General features: G+C 38.3%; 1 protein-coding gene across 1 annotated transcript in view; it reads left to right on the top strand.

Moving 5' to 3' along the window:
- STK3 (serine/threonine kinase 3) overlaps positions 1–16,367 on the top strand; it is a 123,092-nt gene that overhangs the window by 15,561 nt on the left and 91,164 nt on the right. Inside the window, exons 5-6 of the mRNA XM_032696610.1 lie at positions 10,632–10,796; positions 11,208–11,375. Of these exons, the coding sequence (XP_032552501.1) occupies positions 10,632–10,796; positions 11,208–11,375 (333 nt within the window). The remainder of the gene's footprint in view (positions 1–10,631; positions 10,797–11,207; positions 11,376–16,367) is intronic.

Raw genomic sequence — 16,367 nt, forward strand, 5'->3', positions numbered from 1 at the left:
TGGGAAGTTTCAGAATGAAGATTGACTGTGCAGCATCCTCTGGTACATGTGCAGTGGGAAACACTAATTGTCTACTCTTTCCCCTTTTTCTACAGGACTCTGTTAGCAGACCATGCTCACTCAGTGAGGAATAATGTAGTAGTAAAATAATACATACTCTCAAGTCTGGTGTTTATTTGCAAAATACTATAACAGTTGCTCTGAAGACATAATTATCTTTCCCCAAACTTTGGTTGACCTTCATCTTTTCATTAAAATAAATACTGTTGTTAAGTAGCACTATGAACATCTACAGGTCAGTTCTAAGGAGAATTGGCTTCCTGGATGATTTTGGTAGTTTCCTACCTATATTACCCGAAGTAGGTGCATAAAATATTGGAGTTAATTTTGTGGGCAGTCTTAAAACTCTTGATAGCCACATGATAATAAAAAGCTCAGCATCATATAATTTACTGACTTTCTGTTTTTAAAGTGTGTTTCTTGGAAGAAAGCTTACAAAATAGTTCTTCATTTCTAATGGCTGTATTTGCTGGGTTTCACAATCACAGAACCACAGAATATTCTGAGTTGGAATGTTTATATTTGCTACTGATCTCTCAGTAGCAGCTGGGTCACTGCTAAAAGCTGAGAGAGGCTATAATATGTTGAGGGGGAGATAGAATTTTCACTTTTTTTTCTGAATATGCAACTCAACAGTCTGTACAGATCAACAGCTCTCCTTTCCCTCCCCACCTTCCCCCAAGTTTCAGAAGACAAATTCATGGAACTTCTTAGGAGAATGGCAGAAGTTGCATCTGTGGTTCAAAGTCAGTTACTCTTTTTCAATCTGAGCTGCTAAAGATTTATCAAATAAAATGTTTTTAGAGTTACTTAATCTGAGCCGCAGCTTATTTTCTCCTCTTGTAAATAAGTCTTGGTATTGCCAGTTTTAAATTGCTGAAACAATAAAATGACCATGTAAACACAGACTACAAGGAAATTTATACTAAAGCCTTCCAGTAAGAGGTAGCTGTGTATATGAATGTTTAATGAGATCAGTCATCTGTTGGTATCCTATATACAGCTCTCATCACAAAACACACAAAGTTTTATTCCTGTTATAATAAAGGGTGGAAGTTAAACCTTATTGCCTCCCCCACTGCTCTTTCCCCTCAAAGAACCTCATCACTGTTTGCCTCGGAGAACCAGAACTATCAGCTGAATTAATTTTTAATGTATTTCCCATTTGAGTCAACCTCTCTGCATATAAAGTTATAATCTGGGCAATAAAATGTGTTTCAATTCAAGGAATTAAGCCAAGTTTCATTACAGCCTTTCATATGTATTTTATTTTACAGTAAAAAAATCTGTGTTTAAAGTTGGGATGGATTTATTGCTGTATGTTATTGTGGTGAGGAAGTGGAGGAAATGTAGAAAAACTGCACATAAAAGAAAGGTTACTCTTTTGAAATTGGATGTTTATTTTAGAGGTGCTGAAGAAAGAGATGAACAGTGTGCCGGGGGTTTGGAACAAGTGATAATTTTATTTTGGAAGGGACCTTTGGAAGTCATCGAGTTGAATCTACTGTTCCAAGGAAGGGTAATTTTGACGTCCAATTAGTGTTCAGGGTCTTGTTCAGATCAGTTTTAACAATCTGAAAAGGAGAAGACAGAACAGTCTTTCTGCCCAGCTCTATGACCTTCTTTCTTCTTGTATCCTCTATCAGGATATTTTTGCTTTATCGCCCTTTAAATTGCTTAAAATTGCATTGAAATATCTGCTCTTCTTCAAACAAGACAAAACATGCTCTGTCATCTTGGTACATCACATGTTCTAGCCCCCAGGCACTCTCCAGGCAGTTGTTCTTCTACATCTTCATGATTCCTCAGATTTAGCTAAAAGCGTATTGTTGGAGACTGCGAACAGCCTTTGTAAAGCCAAACTAAATGCCATTGGCAGCTGTCTTCATCCTCATAGGGAAGTGACCAGGTTAATTTGGCACGATTTCCTCCTGGTCAACTTGTGCTGGCTGTTTCCAATCACCTTTTCACCCTTTGTGTATCTAAAAATTAGCTTCTGTGAGGATTTGCCCCATAATATCCTGGGGACTGAGGATGAGCTGACCTGCCTCAGATCATTCTTCCTGTCCTTTTTGAAGATGATGGTATCATCAGGGACAGCCTGATTGCTGTAACTTATTAAGGCTGATAAGAAGTAGCCTTGAGTTGGCATTAGCCAACTTCTTGACACCTTTGGATGTGTCTCATTTACTCCTGTGGACTTGTATTTGTCCAATTTAATAGAGTAATTCCTAACTTGTTTCACTTTGCTAGTAGGCAGAGACAACTGAGAGCCAGAAAAACCCTACTAAAAACTGATGCAAAGAAGATGTTTAAGAGATTTCCGCATAGTTTGTCAATAGATTGACTATTCCATTTAGCAGCAGGGCATATTTTTTTTGTATTTCTTTTTCTTTTTTCCCCCTGCATATAGACCAATACAAGCTCTTTGTGTTATTTGTTTTACAGCCCAGTTTCAAGTTCACCCTAGCCTTGGCTTTCTTAATTCTACTCCTTAGTATCCAGGCAGTGCTTCTTTATTTGGCTTTAGTTATCTGTTCCTGCTTTTCATATGCTTTCCTTTTTGCACTTGAGCTCAGTCAGGAGTTCTTAGTTCATTCAAAATGGCCTCTTGCTGTGTTTACTTGTTATCTTGCCTGGCAGGAAGGACTTCTTTCATACTTGGAGGAGGTTGTCCTTTACGTTGAACTAGCTCTGCAAGGTCCCATTGCTCTTTAGGGCAGCTTGCCCTGGCATCCCACTTACTAGTTCCTTTAACAAGCTGAGGTTTCCTATCTGGAAATCTGGTTCTGCTATTTTCTTTTATCACTTCTCTCCATAACTTAGACTCCACCATCTCATAGTTGCTTGCCAAGGCTACCTCTGCCTGTTTTGGTTTTTTTTGTAGCCTGTCATGTTGCTCTCCCAACAGGTGTTGAGGTGGTCGACACAATGGCCTGTGATCAGAGGTCTCTCCCGGTGCTGAGGATGACTTCATCTACTTTATCTCTTTGGGTGGTTTGCAGCAGGTGTCATGGTGGCATCCACCATCTGGATGGCACCCACATCACCGTTTGGTCTAGTCTTCTGATTTTAACATACAAACTCTCAACAAGTTTAAATATTCTATAGCAGAGCTGCATATTTGTAGTGCTCAAGCCTGCCCATCCTTCCCACTTGTTGTTTTTGAGGAGCCTGCATCCATCTCTCTCAGCATGCTAGTTGTGTGAGCCCTCCCTTTGTGTCTCTAATTCCAGTGACATGGCAGCTGTGCACAGGCTGGTAGTTCTTCCAGTTTGCATCACAGACTATATACTTTTGTACATAGGGTTTCAGTTGTACCCTCTGCCCTACTTCCTTTTAAAAGGAGTGAGAAAACCTTTGGAATCTCATGTGATATGTGCTTCCTCATTCTCTGTTCCTGCACTTGCCTGAAGGCTTTGCTTTCTGTTCCCTGGTGAACCTTGTTTAAAGCTCTTCCCACTCTAGGTTAGCAAAGATACTCTTGACCTCCTTGGTCAGGTAGATCCTGTTTCTCCCCAGGGATCCTCATTCCTCTGAGGATCCTGTGTTAATAAAAACACTAATACTTTCTGGCTATTAGCAGGCCTGCTGGAAGGTGGTGATCTGCAGATGCTTCTGCTTGAGGCTTTACCCTTGTCTGGTAGGATCAAGAAGACTACCATGCTGATCCTTGTTCGCTTATACAGGTTGTCCAAGGTTTCTCTTGGTGATGCTGTCAGGATCAGGGGGGACGGTATGAGCAGGTGTGTAGTTTGTGAGCCAAGTGATCAGTTTGCAAATGTGTTTTATATAATGATGAAGTTGATTTTAAACAGTGACAACAGATAAGTGCTTCATGTTGGAAAGGTTGTATTGCTTTAGCAGACCTGTGGTAAGGACTTCCAGTGAAGTTCTTGACCTTATTCACAATGCTTTGTCAGAAAAGGTCTTTAAACAACCAAATATCTAAATTGGTGTTGATCACAACTATGTGTAGACATGACAAATGCATGTTGTTGTGCTACTGAATCATAGTTAAAATCTGTTTCTCATGTTAGCTGTGCTTAGTGCAGTGCTGAAGAGGCTCTCTACTTCTCTGCATTACTTCTCGGGTTCTACTTAACATCTGGTTCAGTACTTCATAGATTTCTTAGAGCAAGCTGGAACTTGGTAGTGAAGAGTAAGGGCTGAGGAGTCTGACTTTCATATTCTCATCAGTTCTTGATCCCCCTATGTCTTTGTTTAATGTTAGCTGATGTTAAGCATTGACCATGAGAGGTGCTTGATATTTCCTGAAACAGTTTTCCATATGAGCCACTGCATATGTTTTAGATAATTTTACATTGCTTCTAGGCTATAGTAGTTTTCAAATTTCAGATAGAAGACTGATGTATTAGCACTGTATTTAATTATCTAGTATAAAAATGCTACTTTAATGAGAAGATGGGGTCTGTTGCATATTATATTCAAGAAAAATTACAAAAGTTGTTACTGGGATTACACAGTGAAAAACAAATCTGAAAAAATACCAACACTGGTCATCACCTGTGCAATGAATGTTTGTTGTTATGTTTATTACAGCGTATTTGCTGTAAGATTTTACATGCAGCTTGACTTGGGCTCAGTAAGAAGAATAACTTGCTGCCTCCCTTCATATGATCCTGTTCCTAAGTTGTTATTCTCGAGTAAAACTGGTAATATTCCTCTGCCCATTACAGTAATATTGAGGTGTCTCCATGTTATAATATAGGAGTAGGTAGAGATTATCTCAAAGTCTCGAAGCAAACCTTGTTATCATAAGTAATTTAGGTGACATGATTTGGTATCTCACTCAAAGACAGGCTGTGATTTTGTTTGAAGAGCACTATCTTTACACAGAGCATGCAGATCTGCTTATAAAACAGAGCTGAAATGTAATTGCTCTGAAAGGGAAGCTCAAGGAAAGTGATTTCAGGAGAGTGTATTCTTATTGAAGTTTGTAGCAGGCAATGGGAACTAGAATCTACCACTGACTTTGGGCTAGAGCTGCAACCCTAACAGCTCTTTCTCCTTGAAGCTTTCTGCCTTAATTCCTAAGTTACATGTCAAATATTACAAGTGGGAATGGTATTGTTTTAACTGTCATCTCTTCTCCTGTGCTTATTTGCTCACCTTCCTGCATCTCAGGTTTTTAGTTGGTCCAGCTTCTTCTTCACGTAAATGAATAATAGGAGAGTTGTGTGATTATGATAAGATGGGTGATGTCCAAGCTTCACAGCTTCTGGTGGAAGAATTCCTCCTTTATTTGCCATGAGAGTGGACCTACCCAGTGTGCTCAACCTACTCAGACTGTTTAGATGCAGTAAGCTGATACTTCCTGGAAGCATCAGGCTTAATGTGCATGTATTAGTGTAAAAAGAGCAGCTGGGAATGGACTTAGGCAGTTAAAGCAATTCAGCTGACCCAGACCCCTTTAGAGGGGCCCTCAGGAAGGAGAATGACTGTGAGCAGAGAATCTATAGATGAGTTGTCCCAACAGCTGCGTGGATTAGGTGGTGTGTGATAGACTGTATAAACTCACCCTTAAGTCTCCCTTGTGCGTGGCTTCCATAGCCAGTTAGACGTAAATATGTGGATTAGCTGGTCTCTTACTAGATGTGGAACACCTGAATTTGCTGCCATCTGTTTTGCTCCAAATTTTGATTTTAAAATGCCTACTGTTTTTATGTAGGCTGTAGAGTTGTTCACCTTTATCATTCCCATTCCTTTTGATACATAACCTGCATGTGGTTTTGATGATGAAGGATTAGAAGTTGCTCCATGGCTGACTCATATTTAGAGGGTAGCACCAACCGATCAAAGAAACAGAGCATACAGAATTAGAACAGCCAGCAATTAGAACAAGCAGATGAATGTTCCACAAGATTTTAAGCGAGGATCTTAACACAAATAGAAATCAGAAACAAAGCAGAAAGATTATGACTGTGAAATTATATTAAGGTGCAAGGTATAGAGCATGCTGTGCTGATGGAAGAATGATGCTGTGTGTTTAAAAGCTCAGAATAAAATGAACCAACTCTTTTACAGGAAACATATTCCCCACACAGTTTGATCAGGAATAATATGGTATAAGCACGATACATCCACATCAGGATAACAACACTGACTGGAACATATTTCTAGTATTAAAGTAATAAAAAGTTGTGTTTCTTCTATTTGTTCTCTCTGTGGGTTATAAATGGCATTACTTGTATGTCAATGTCTAACTACTACTAGAACTAGAGAGTACTGGGTATTGAGTAGATGGCAAGTTGTGTGGTGTGGCAAAGCATGTTATGGGCTGATTCTGTGCTTAGTTGTTTGTAAATTGAAAGTCACTTGAGGGGACACAGACACTCCACTACCTATGTAACGACTTTTAACCATGCTTATGAAGAGAGCCTCTGATTTAAGGTAAAGAAGGTAGGAGGCTTAATTAGGAAGTATTTCGATGTGGATTTTAAGAGTTTATTTGTGGTTTTGTAAGATTTTTTGAATAAATGAATCGTTGGAGGAGCTTTGGATCTGGTTTTATGTACTTTGGTTCCTAGTTGCTTCCAGCAGTTGGTAGACTCAAAAAGTGTGCCTGCCTGCTTTTATTCTACCAAATTCCATCAGGTTTGCATTAGTTTATGTATCAACTAGTCTCTATATGATGTAAAGAAGAACTATATGTTATATTTTGCTGTATTTAAAAAAAAGAAAAGTATTTTTATCTGTTTCCCAAAACCCCATTTTTTTCCTATCTTGTAAGTGTGAAGACATAAGCCATTGATACATTTAGATAATGTGTCTTCAGGGATATATCCTTTTCATACAAGTTTAGAATGATGGAATGCATTGTAAAATCCAAATGATGTTAACTCATCATTTTTTTTTATGCTCATCACAGGGGAAAAATAGACTACAGTAGAATAGAATACAATATTTCAGTTAGAAGGGTCCTAGAATGATCATCTTGTCCCACTTCCTCTCCAGTTCAGGGCTGACCAAGCACATGTCGTTAAGGGCACGATCCAAATGCTTCTTATACTCTGACAAACTTGGGGTATCCACCTCCTCTGGGAAGCCTGTTCCACTGTTTGACCACCCTCTCAGTAAAGAAATGCTTCCTAATGTCCAATCTAAGCCTCCCCTCATGCAGCTTTGAACCATTCCCCCATATCCTGTCCCTGCATACCAGGGAGAAGAGCTTAGCACCTCCCTCTCCATGTCCAATTCTCAGGAAGCTCTAGAGAGCAGTGAGGTTGCCCCTCAGGCTCATTTTGTCCAAACCAGACAAGCCCAAAGTCCTCAGTCCCTTCTCACAGGACATTGCCTCCAGCTCTTTCACCAGCTTTGTTACCCTCCTCTGGACACATCCTTGTTAAATTGTGGGGCCCAGAACAGCACACAGTGCTCAAGGTGAGACCGCACCAACACTGTTATAGCAGGACAGTCACCTCTGTTGACCAGCTGGTGATGCTGAGTTTGATGCACTCCAGGAGCTGTTTGTTCTCTGGGCTACCTGGGCACACTGCTGACTCCTACTGAGTCTGCTGCCAACCAGCACCTCCAGATCCCTTCCTGCAGGGCTGCTCTCCAGTCAATCCTCTACCAGTTTGTATTTGTGCCAAGCGTTACTCCATCCCAAGTGCAGAATACGGCATTCAGACTTGTTAAATTTTGTGTCATTAGTCACTGCCCAGTGATTAATTGATCCAATCTATCTAGATCCCTCTGCAAGGCTTTTGTCCAAACATCTCCCAGTTTAGTATCCTCAGCGAATTTGCTAATGGTGCATTCAACTCGTGCATCCATATCATTGATAAAAATACTGAACAGAGCTGGCCCTAGGATTGGGCCCTGAGGTACATCACTGGTAACAGATTGCCAGCCAGATGTAGCCCCATTCACTACAACCCTTTGAGCGCTGTTCCTTGGCCTCCAGCTCACTGTGTACCTGCTCATCTTAGAGAAGGATGCTATGAGGGGCAGTGTCAAAAGCCTGTGTATTTTGATGTTTAAATACTTTCTTTTGTAATGCTTAGTCATGCTAGAGTGTTCCTTTGCTGATGGTCTCCAGATGGTGCATCACGTTGAAGTACTTTAGAACTCTCTTCTAGTTTGGTAGATTCTCACTCCATAGATTCTTTGTCAGCCTTTGGGTTCCAGTGTTCTGTTAACCTCTCCTTTTAAAAGTTAGATTTTGCCATGTTGCTACAGAAGCCCTTTTCCATCTAGAGATGACCCAAAGATCTCCGTCTGGTTTAACCACTAATTTTTCAAGAATTAAATCTAGGGATTTACTGCCTTTGGAACGCAACATATTGAAGAAAGATCTTGGCAGTGTCCTCTAGGCACAATTTCTTGTAATACTTGTTTCTAGATGAAAATGGGAAGTGAGTTGTATGCCTGTCTTGCTAGACATTTGTCAGTGCTCAGGATAAATTTTTGTTGCATGTTCAGGATTAACTGCATGGAAGTATTTGGAGATTCAGGACATTTTATTGTTTCTGAAATTGGGTGGATTTGGCAAAGCTCTGGCAGAAAGTGTTACACTCAGCATGTCTTAAACCATTCTTGATATGGTGTTTGTTAATAGCCAGAGTATAAATTGCCCGTGGATGATTGTCTGCACATGATCACAGTTTTAGTGATTCATCATGGAATTATTAGCTCATGTAATGAGAATTGTCTCTTTCTGCAAATATCCTTTTGACCATGTTTCAGTTTATCTTACAGTTGATTTAAAGTCCCTTCTTGCTTGAGTCAAGAACGGGTATATGGTTTTATGCCCATGGCATAATACCAGGAAAAGCATCTTATTTGAGCTGTGTATAACAGTTCTCCTGACATAGAGTCCTTTGAAGCACCATAGCAGTCAGCATAAAGTAGCACAAATAAAGGCTTTGAGCAGTGTGCTGCTGAATAGAAACACTGAAAGATCTCAGAGATAAATGGCAGGCAAGGAATGCGCAACGTGCAGCAGAGACGGTAACTGCTTGGCTTGGAGCTTGGAGCTAACGCCGCCATCAGTTTCATCCTCTTGCATAGGGCAAGGTTTATAAAAGTCACTGGGACTCCTTGAGTATAACAACACATGTACTTACTTGGAAAGCAATGCCATTTGGAAAGCATTGCCAATTTGAGCAACTCCTACTCTGCTTTGTCCATGTTGACTATCATAGAATCATAGAATCAGCTGGGTTGGAAAAGACCTCTGAGATCATCAAGTCCAACCCTTGATCCAACACTACTGTGCTTACTAGACCATGGCACTAAGTGCTATGAATTAAATCTGGGAACTGATTTGTTGGAAAAATAATTTGGCAGACAAGTTTGTTTTTAACCAGGGTCTGTTACAGTTGTTCAGTGGAGGTACTGACACACAGTGGGAATTACTGCTGAAGTTGCAGTGAAAGGAGGAACTGGAGCTTGGCACTGCTGTTTAAATAAATGTGTGTGTAACTGTGCCCTTGGGCTCCACACCCAGGTTTTATGGCACTGGATAGAACCTGGAGTAGGGAAGCGGTTCTGTTTGTTAAATAATTAAAACTTGTTATGAGCAGCTCAAGTGCAGATAATCTTGCTGACTAATATTTTTTTCTTTCTGTTGAGTCATTCTGTTGGTTTGATCATGAGTGAGTTTTTTGTTTCTTAAGGGCTTTTGGTGGTAGTTGTTTTTTGGAGGGAGGTGTGGATGTGTACCAATGCTTTTAAAACTGAAACTGGAAGGAGTTGCTATTGCTTAATTTAATTTCTGTGTAGGATTGGAAAATTAGAGAAAGGGAAAAAATACAACCCAGCATTGCAGCCAAATTAGAGTATTTATCTTCAGTTTTGCAGTTTCTTGCATTTCTAAGAATGTGTCAAGTTCATTTGCTTAGTTCTTATATTAAAGCATCAATGTACTGTAATTAAATAGCATTTCAGTTATATGAATAGGTTCTTTGTATTTCCTTGAGAAATTGCATCACATGGAATTAATTATGTTTTTGTGGTTTTGCTTTTAATCTAGAATAAATGTTGATGAAAATCTGAGAAGTGTTCTCAGGGGGGTCTGATACCTTAAAAAGAGGCTCTTACTGTTTCTTTGATAACACTTGTTCAGGATCTTGTGTGTCCCTATTATGTTGATCTAAAAGCAATGAGGATAAACAACTGCTGACTGATGACTCAGTAGTGGTGCGTTGATTATAAAGCAAACAAATGAAAATATATCTCAATTTTATTTCACTGTGTTGTGTTTTCTATGGTAATGAAATGTCTGTCAGCTTGTTGCCACTTGACTTGCAGCTTATTCTATCATTTGTGTTGGCATATGATTCTGCAACATATTGAAGTTGAGAGAAACATTTTGGACTCTCAAGTCTACACATCTTTTTTTTTTTTTTATAGAATGTGTTTAATAATTGAATTTTTAATGATTTTGTTTTGTGCTTTAAAACTGAAGTTTTTCTGGTCTACTAAAAAAAAAGTCAAGCATTGTTATTATTTATCATAATCACTATGAAGTGATCATGTTTTAAATAGTTCAAATATATACACGTTATGTGTATATCTGAAAATGGTTTTGTATTTTCTTGCAGCTAACAGAAGATGAAATTGCAACTATTCTGAAATCTACTCTTAAAGGACTTGAATACTTGCACTTTATGAGAAAAATACATAGAGATATAAAAGCTGGAAACATCCTTCTTAACACCGAGGGACATGCAAAATTAGCTGATTTTGGTGTGGCTGGCCAGTTAACAGTAAGTACCTGTACAAAGATATTTTAAAAATGCTTTAGTGCTTCTAACCATGTTCTTTTACCTTTGTCTTCCGCCTTGAATTTTGTGTCTGAGAAGTGACTAGTGGTAGCGGCAGAACTAACGTTCTTTATCATGATGAATATTTAGTGTATTGCAGGGCTATAGTTGTTTGTGTAACCCAGTGTATGTCAAGTGCCTGATGATCTCACTTTAAATTTTAGTTTGAGGTTTATGATTATTACCACCTGTCTGGCCTCTGTAGTATGATGGCCTGAATCTGTTTGGTCTTAATTGGAAGTCACTATCATTTGACCTTTAGGTGGCTAATTTAACTTTTAAATATAGAATTGATATCAAAATAATCTGAAAATAAGCATCTCTGGTTTAATTGCATAAATAATATAATTACAGGATACCATGGCAAAACGTAATACTGTTATAGGAACTCCATTTTGGATGGCTCCTGAAGTAATACAAGAGATTGGCTATAACTGTGTGGCAGACATCTGGTCCCTTGGTATCACTTCAATAGAAATGGCTGAAGGAAAGCCTCCATATGCTGATATTCACCCAATGAGGGTAAGTGTGTGTGGTGGTGTTTTTTATTTGTTGTATTTTAAAAAAAACTCTACAAATGCACAAAACATTGAAAAAAACCTAATAGTGGAACCTTAAAACTGTATGTTTATGAATGGACATTTTAAGACTGACGGTTTTTACTTTCTGTGTTGCTTCCTATTTACTCACTTGCCCGTGTTTTAACATGTTTCTGTAAGGTTTCAGAATGCCTTTATCGCCACTTGAGAGGGAGTTAAAGCAGTAAGCATTTAATTGGCTTGAAGGCAAAATATAGAGCCTTGTGCATACTGTACCTGCACTTGGAGAGTTCCATCAGCAAGAGTCCTTTGAAAGGCAGTTTTGAATTAAAGGTGACCTAAAGAAGGTTTCAGAATTGTCCTGTGTGAGCAGTGCTAGTATTAGTAACACCTGACAGCTTTTATTTATTAGTGACTCTTAAAGTCTCTTACTGAATTAGTTTACTTTTTGTAAAATAAAATGTAACTAGAATTAATCACTTCACTTGGAGAAGTTCATGGGAGTCAATGTTTATCTAGGAATATCTTGCCACTGTTAGTCATACTTTTATCATTTTTGTAATGAGCTGTAGAATAGCTATGATGATTGCACTGAGCATCAATAAACACTCCATTCTTAATTTTTTTATATCTAAAGCCCATTTTATATTAATAAGGCACTTTATATTGCCTAAAGCATATCTTTTTTCAAAAAACTCTTTGTAATTGGCTGCAAAAATGGCATGCATACTATATTATTTTATTCAATTTCCTTTTGCCTCACATATCAGGATCTTAATATAAGGAAACCACCATTATCAAAAGAAAAGGTACTGTTCTACATGATTATGGTAGGGTGTTGCTTACGTGAGTTGAAGTGTATTTAGTGCTGTTGGTTCTTGATTTTTGTTTGTGGGTTCTTGGCTTTTGGTTGTGTGTGCTTTTGGAGCAGGGATGTTTCCTGAAATTTCATGGCAATGTGCAGCTCTGTTAAAACTAGTGAGTGTTTTGCAATTTAGAAACATAACGTAATTTTGTAAGCAAATTTTAGTAGTTTTCCTGCACCATATTTTTTTCTGTGTAATTAACTGTTTTTAAATTACAATTCAAACTGAAAATACTTGGATGAAATCTCTGAAGAAAATAAGTATCTCTGAAGCTTGTTTTTGATGGGAATTTAAGATGAAATAACATCTAAATAATATTTTGAAGAATGATTGATGAAAAGTTAAATTTATCAAGTGGCTGTGATTTTTGGTTATATTCTAATGAAAATGTCTTAATCAGATCTCAGTAACATCACTGTATGTAGTTGCACTAAGCTATTGAAAGGTGAGGACTGCATTATCAGTGAGGATTTTTATGTGCATGACAATAGCTGCTTATAAATCAAAGGTCACTGAGTTTGAATGCTTGTGGATCTGTTTAGTTCTTGCAATCAAGTGAATGCTGTCAAAGGCCAAAGCAATTTAACACGACAATTCTGGATTACACAGAACATGCGTTTTTGTTAATAAATTACGTTACGGTTTTTAAGGGCTTGTATGCAGTTAGTGCTCTTTTGTGTATTTGATACCTACAGTTTTTCTTAATTTTTATTAGTGAGTTGTTACAGTGGTTAACAAGAAATACACAGATTTAAGTTGCAATAGGTTTCCTGGTGTCATATGATACAACTTCACAGGACTTTTGGACATATGTAGATGCTTTCCTACTTTGTTTTAGTTATGACATAGAATTGATACAGGCAAGCATGAAAGCTTGGGCAAATTTTCATTGCTTTTTCTAGATGTTGCTTGAGTTCTGTGGTATTTATGTAAGGCACAATTTTGTTGCCTGGGAATGCACAGTGAAATTACCGTGTGCACTATTTTGCTATAGGCTGGTTGGCACTACCACAAAGGTAATGCATTGCCAGTAGGCCATTTCCTTGTCAACTGCATTTACAGCTTAATAGAAATATTACATGACTTCTTTAAACAAGTGTTTTGGCAGAGAGGAAATAGCAGATTCCATGCAAACAAGCATAGCTTCCTCTGCTTAACCACACTCTAACTACTCCAAAGAATTGTATTCGTTTCAGCTGGGAGAGAAGAAGAGGGGGGTGCAAAGTGGAATTTTGGGGGTGGGGGGAAGAAAAAGCAGATTTTTTCTGCTTAGGTGTTACTGTAGTAGTGTATTTGACTGCGTAAGTGTCATCAAGCTATTTCACTTGTTTCTCCTGCAAACCTGAGTTCAGCAGGACTTGTAGTTGTCATACTTGGTTTGAGACTCAAAGGTCAAGACCACTTGCAAGCTCAGTAGTTCTAATGCTTTATTCACCTAAGAATTATGAAATGCCTCACAGATTCTATGAGTCTGTTTCTACCTTTGCTAATGATGAAAAGTGAAACTTCTCTATTTTCTACATTTGGGGTTTTTTTCCAAAGGAGGAGTGTTTTCAAGTAGTTTTAAAGGAGGGGAAAAATACAGATGTCCTTAAGATTACCCTAAAACATGGTGATACAGCCACTAGAAATAGCAAGGAATTTGCTGATAAGTCAAAAAATCACTCAAACCTAGATAATTTAACCCATCTAACAGGGCTAAAGGCATGTTGATTGCAGTAGACTGTGCAGCAACCAGGGTTGGTTAATGTGTCTGACAGTGTTTGCTTCTGCCTTTGATTGCTTTGCTGGGATGAGCACTTAGGAATTTATAGTGGAGCTAATTAAAGGGGACTTCAGTGTGGTTCTAGAGCAAGACTCAATCCTACTCTGAAGCTGCAGTGATGTTTTAACAGCTATACTCCTGTGTTCCCCATTGACTGCAGCATGTATGCTGTCCTGTAGTGATAAAGTATTTGTTTTAACAGTGTCAAAATTTAATTCAAACCATTAAATGTTTTGTTCAATCGCTCCTCATCATGTGCTATCTGTCCTTTTTAATTTCTAAATTCCTTTTTTTTTAGTCTGTGGTGAAAGCATAGAGACTGGCACTGTTTTGCTGTAGTAGTTGTGATATTGCTTTTTTGCTGAAAATTGGTAACATCCTTTTGAAATATTCTCAGTCTTTGCTAATCAAGCCATGATCTCAAAATGTCACATAAGATTGTTCCTGGTGGAAGATTAAGTTGCAAAGTTTTTATTTGATCCATCTACTGCTGATATTTGGCTTTATTAACAAGTAGCTTAATAACACTTTGCTATAAAGCTAATCTTAAACCTTAAAAATGGCTGTTTTTTGAGGTCCTTTCTATAGACCACCCTTACCCCCTTACCCAGAGTTTTCCTTATGTTCATGCAGTGACATAATTAGTTATTCCTGTGAGGCTGAGGATCAAGTGTGGGCTGCTGGTGTTAGAGACAGCCTGTCCTTAGCCAGGAGTTCCTGAGCTTTCTGTTAAGCAAGCACTAATGTTTTTGTGGCCTCACATGAAGTTGGGTAAAGGAATTAATGTTCTGAAAAGTTAATCTGGTAGAAACCTGCTAGAACTGAGCCAGTGAAGTTGTAGGAGTCTGTAGGTGGACAGGAAAAATGGGTTGAGTGGAGTTACTGCTTTTGAGACCTTTAGACCAACTATAGTACTGCAATGTGTGTTTTATAAAATTTGCTCTTCTTTGCAAGGTCAACAGTTAATGACAGGTTGGTGTGCTTCAAATAAATGCTGGTAGCTCACTTAAAAAGGAGAAGAAAAGAAAGCCAAAAAAACCCCAGACTCTTTTCTTTCATGCTTATCAAGCATCTGCAATAATTCACATTGCTGTGGTGTGGAGGAAGCTGGTAGTAGATGTGTTTTTCAACACTTCATAGTATTGGTTTTTGTTTCTTTATGGTGAAGTTTGTTGGAAATGGACATGTGGGCATCACATGTTCTTAAGTGATTTGGAAAAAGCCAATTCGAACTGCTTCCATTTGCCTTAAGTCCAATCACGATATTTATTTTTCCATGGAACTTACCCAGATTATCCATGCCTCCTGCTTAACCTGTGTCATTTCCACCCTGGACTGATCTGTTTGTAATAACCTTTTATTCCTGATGTATCTTGTAACAATCTACCATTTCCTAGTTTTTTATTCTCGATATATTGTGTTAAAACTGGAGACTCAAGTGAGAATTATTGCTCTGTAAAGCTGTAAGAAAAAAGGAGTTGGAGCATATCAGCATGTCAGTTGGAGCATATCAGACAGATTGGGACCACTTTTTCAGCCATTGAGAAAATTGTTTCCTCCATGCCTTTTGTGCCAGAAGTTGAGGAGAGGAAAAAAGAAAAAACATTTCTGGCGATGTCAGTTGTTTTTCTGTGTAGTCACTCCTGCATTTTTTCTCTTCAACAGGTGATGTTATCTCATCAGTTTATTATTTTCTCTGAGAGTTCACCTATCTTATCTCAGCATTACTGCTTTTAAATTCATGTAGGTTTGTAAAAGTATATTATATGGTTTTCTTATTTTAGTGCCTTTGCTTATCTTTAGAAAAGACTTTGAATTAACTTTTAAAAGTCCTTTACCTTTTAAGAACTTTCTATGAGATACTTTGTTAATTTATAACTTAAGATCTTGCCTGCTGTATCAAGATAGAGTGAACTAATATTTAAAGAGTTTAAAATATGGATATTTAATTGTACATTACTGCTCATTATTTTACTACTCTTCTAAATCTTGTGGAAGAATGACAGTGAGCTACCATGATACCAGGGGCATGTAATGTGTGTTCGCAGTGGGGGCCTAAGACACTGATGTGATACAGTTGAGACAGCTTGGAGAAGCATGTGTTTTGGCTGCAGGTTTTTCAAAGAGCTGTTGGAAGACCTTTGGACCTCTCTAGGCCTTTAAATGGAATTTTTCCATTTGCTTTAAACAGATCTAAATGCAGGCGATGGCTGCCAAGGGGTGGTATTCCTACCTTTTCCATACATTTTCAACACCCGTTTCTGCTGGAACCAGCATTTAGCTGGCCACATGATGAGCTGGATCAGAAAATGAATCCATCTGAAAACTAACCAAGTAACAAGAA

Source organism: Chiroxiphia lanceolata, chromosome 1, assembly GCF_009829145.1.
Source record: "Chiroxiphia lanceolata isolate bChiLan1 chromosome 1, bChiLan1.pri, whole genome shotgun sequence".
In the NCBI taxonomy this organism is placed as follows: domain Eukaryota; kingdom Metazoa; phylum Chordata; class Aves; order Passeriformes; family Pipridae; genus Chiroxiphia; species Chiroxiphia lanceolata.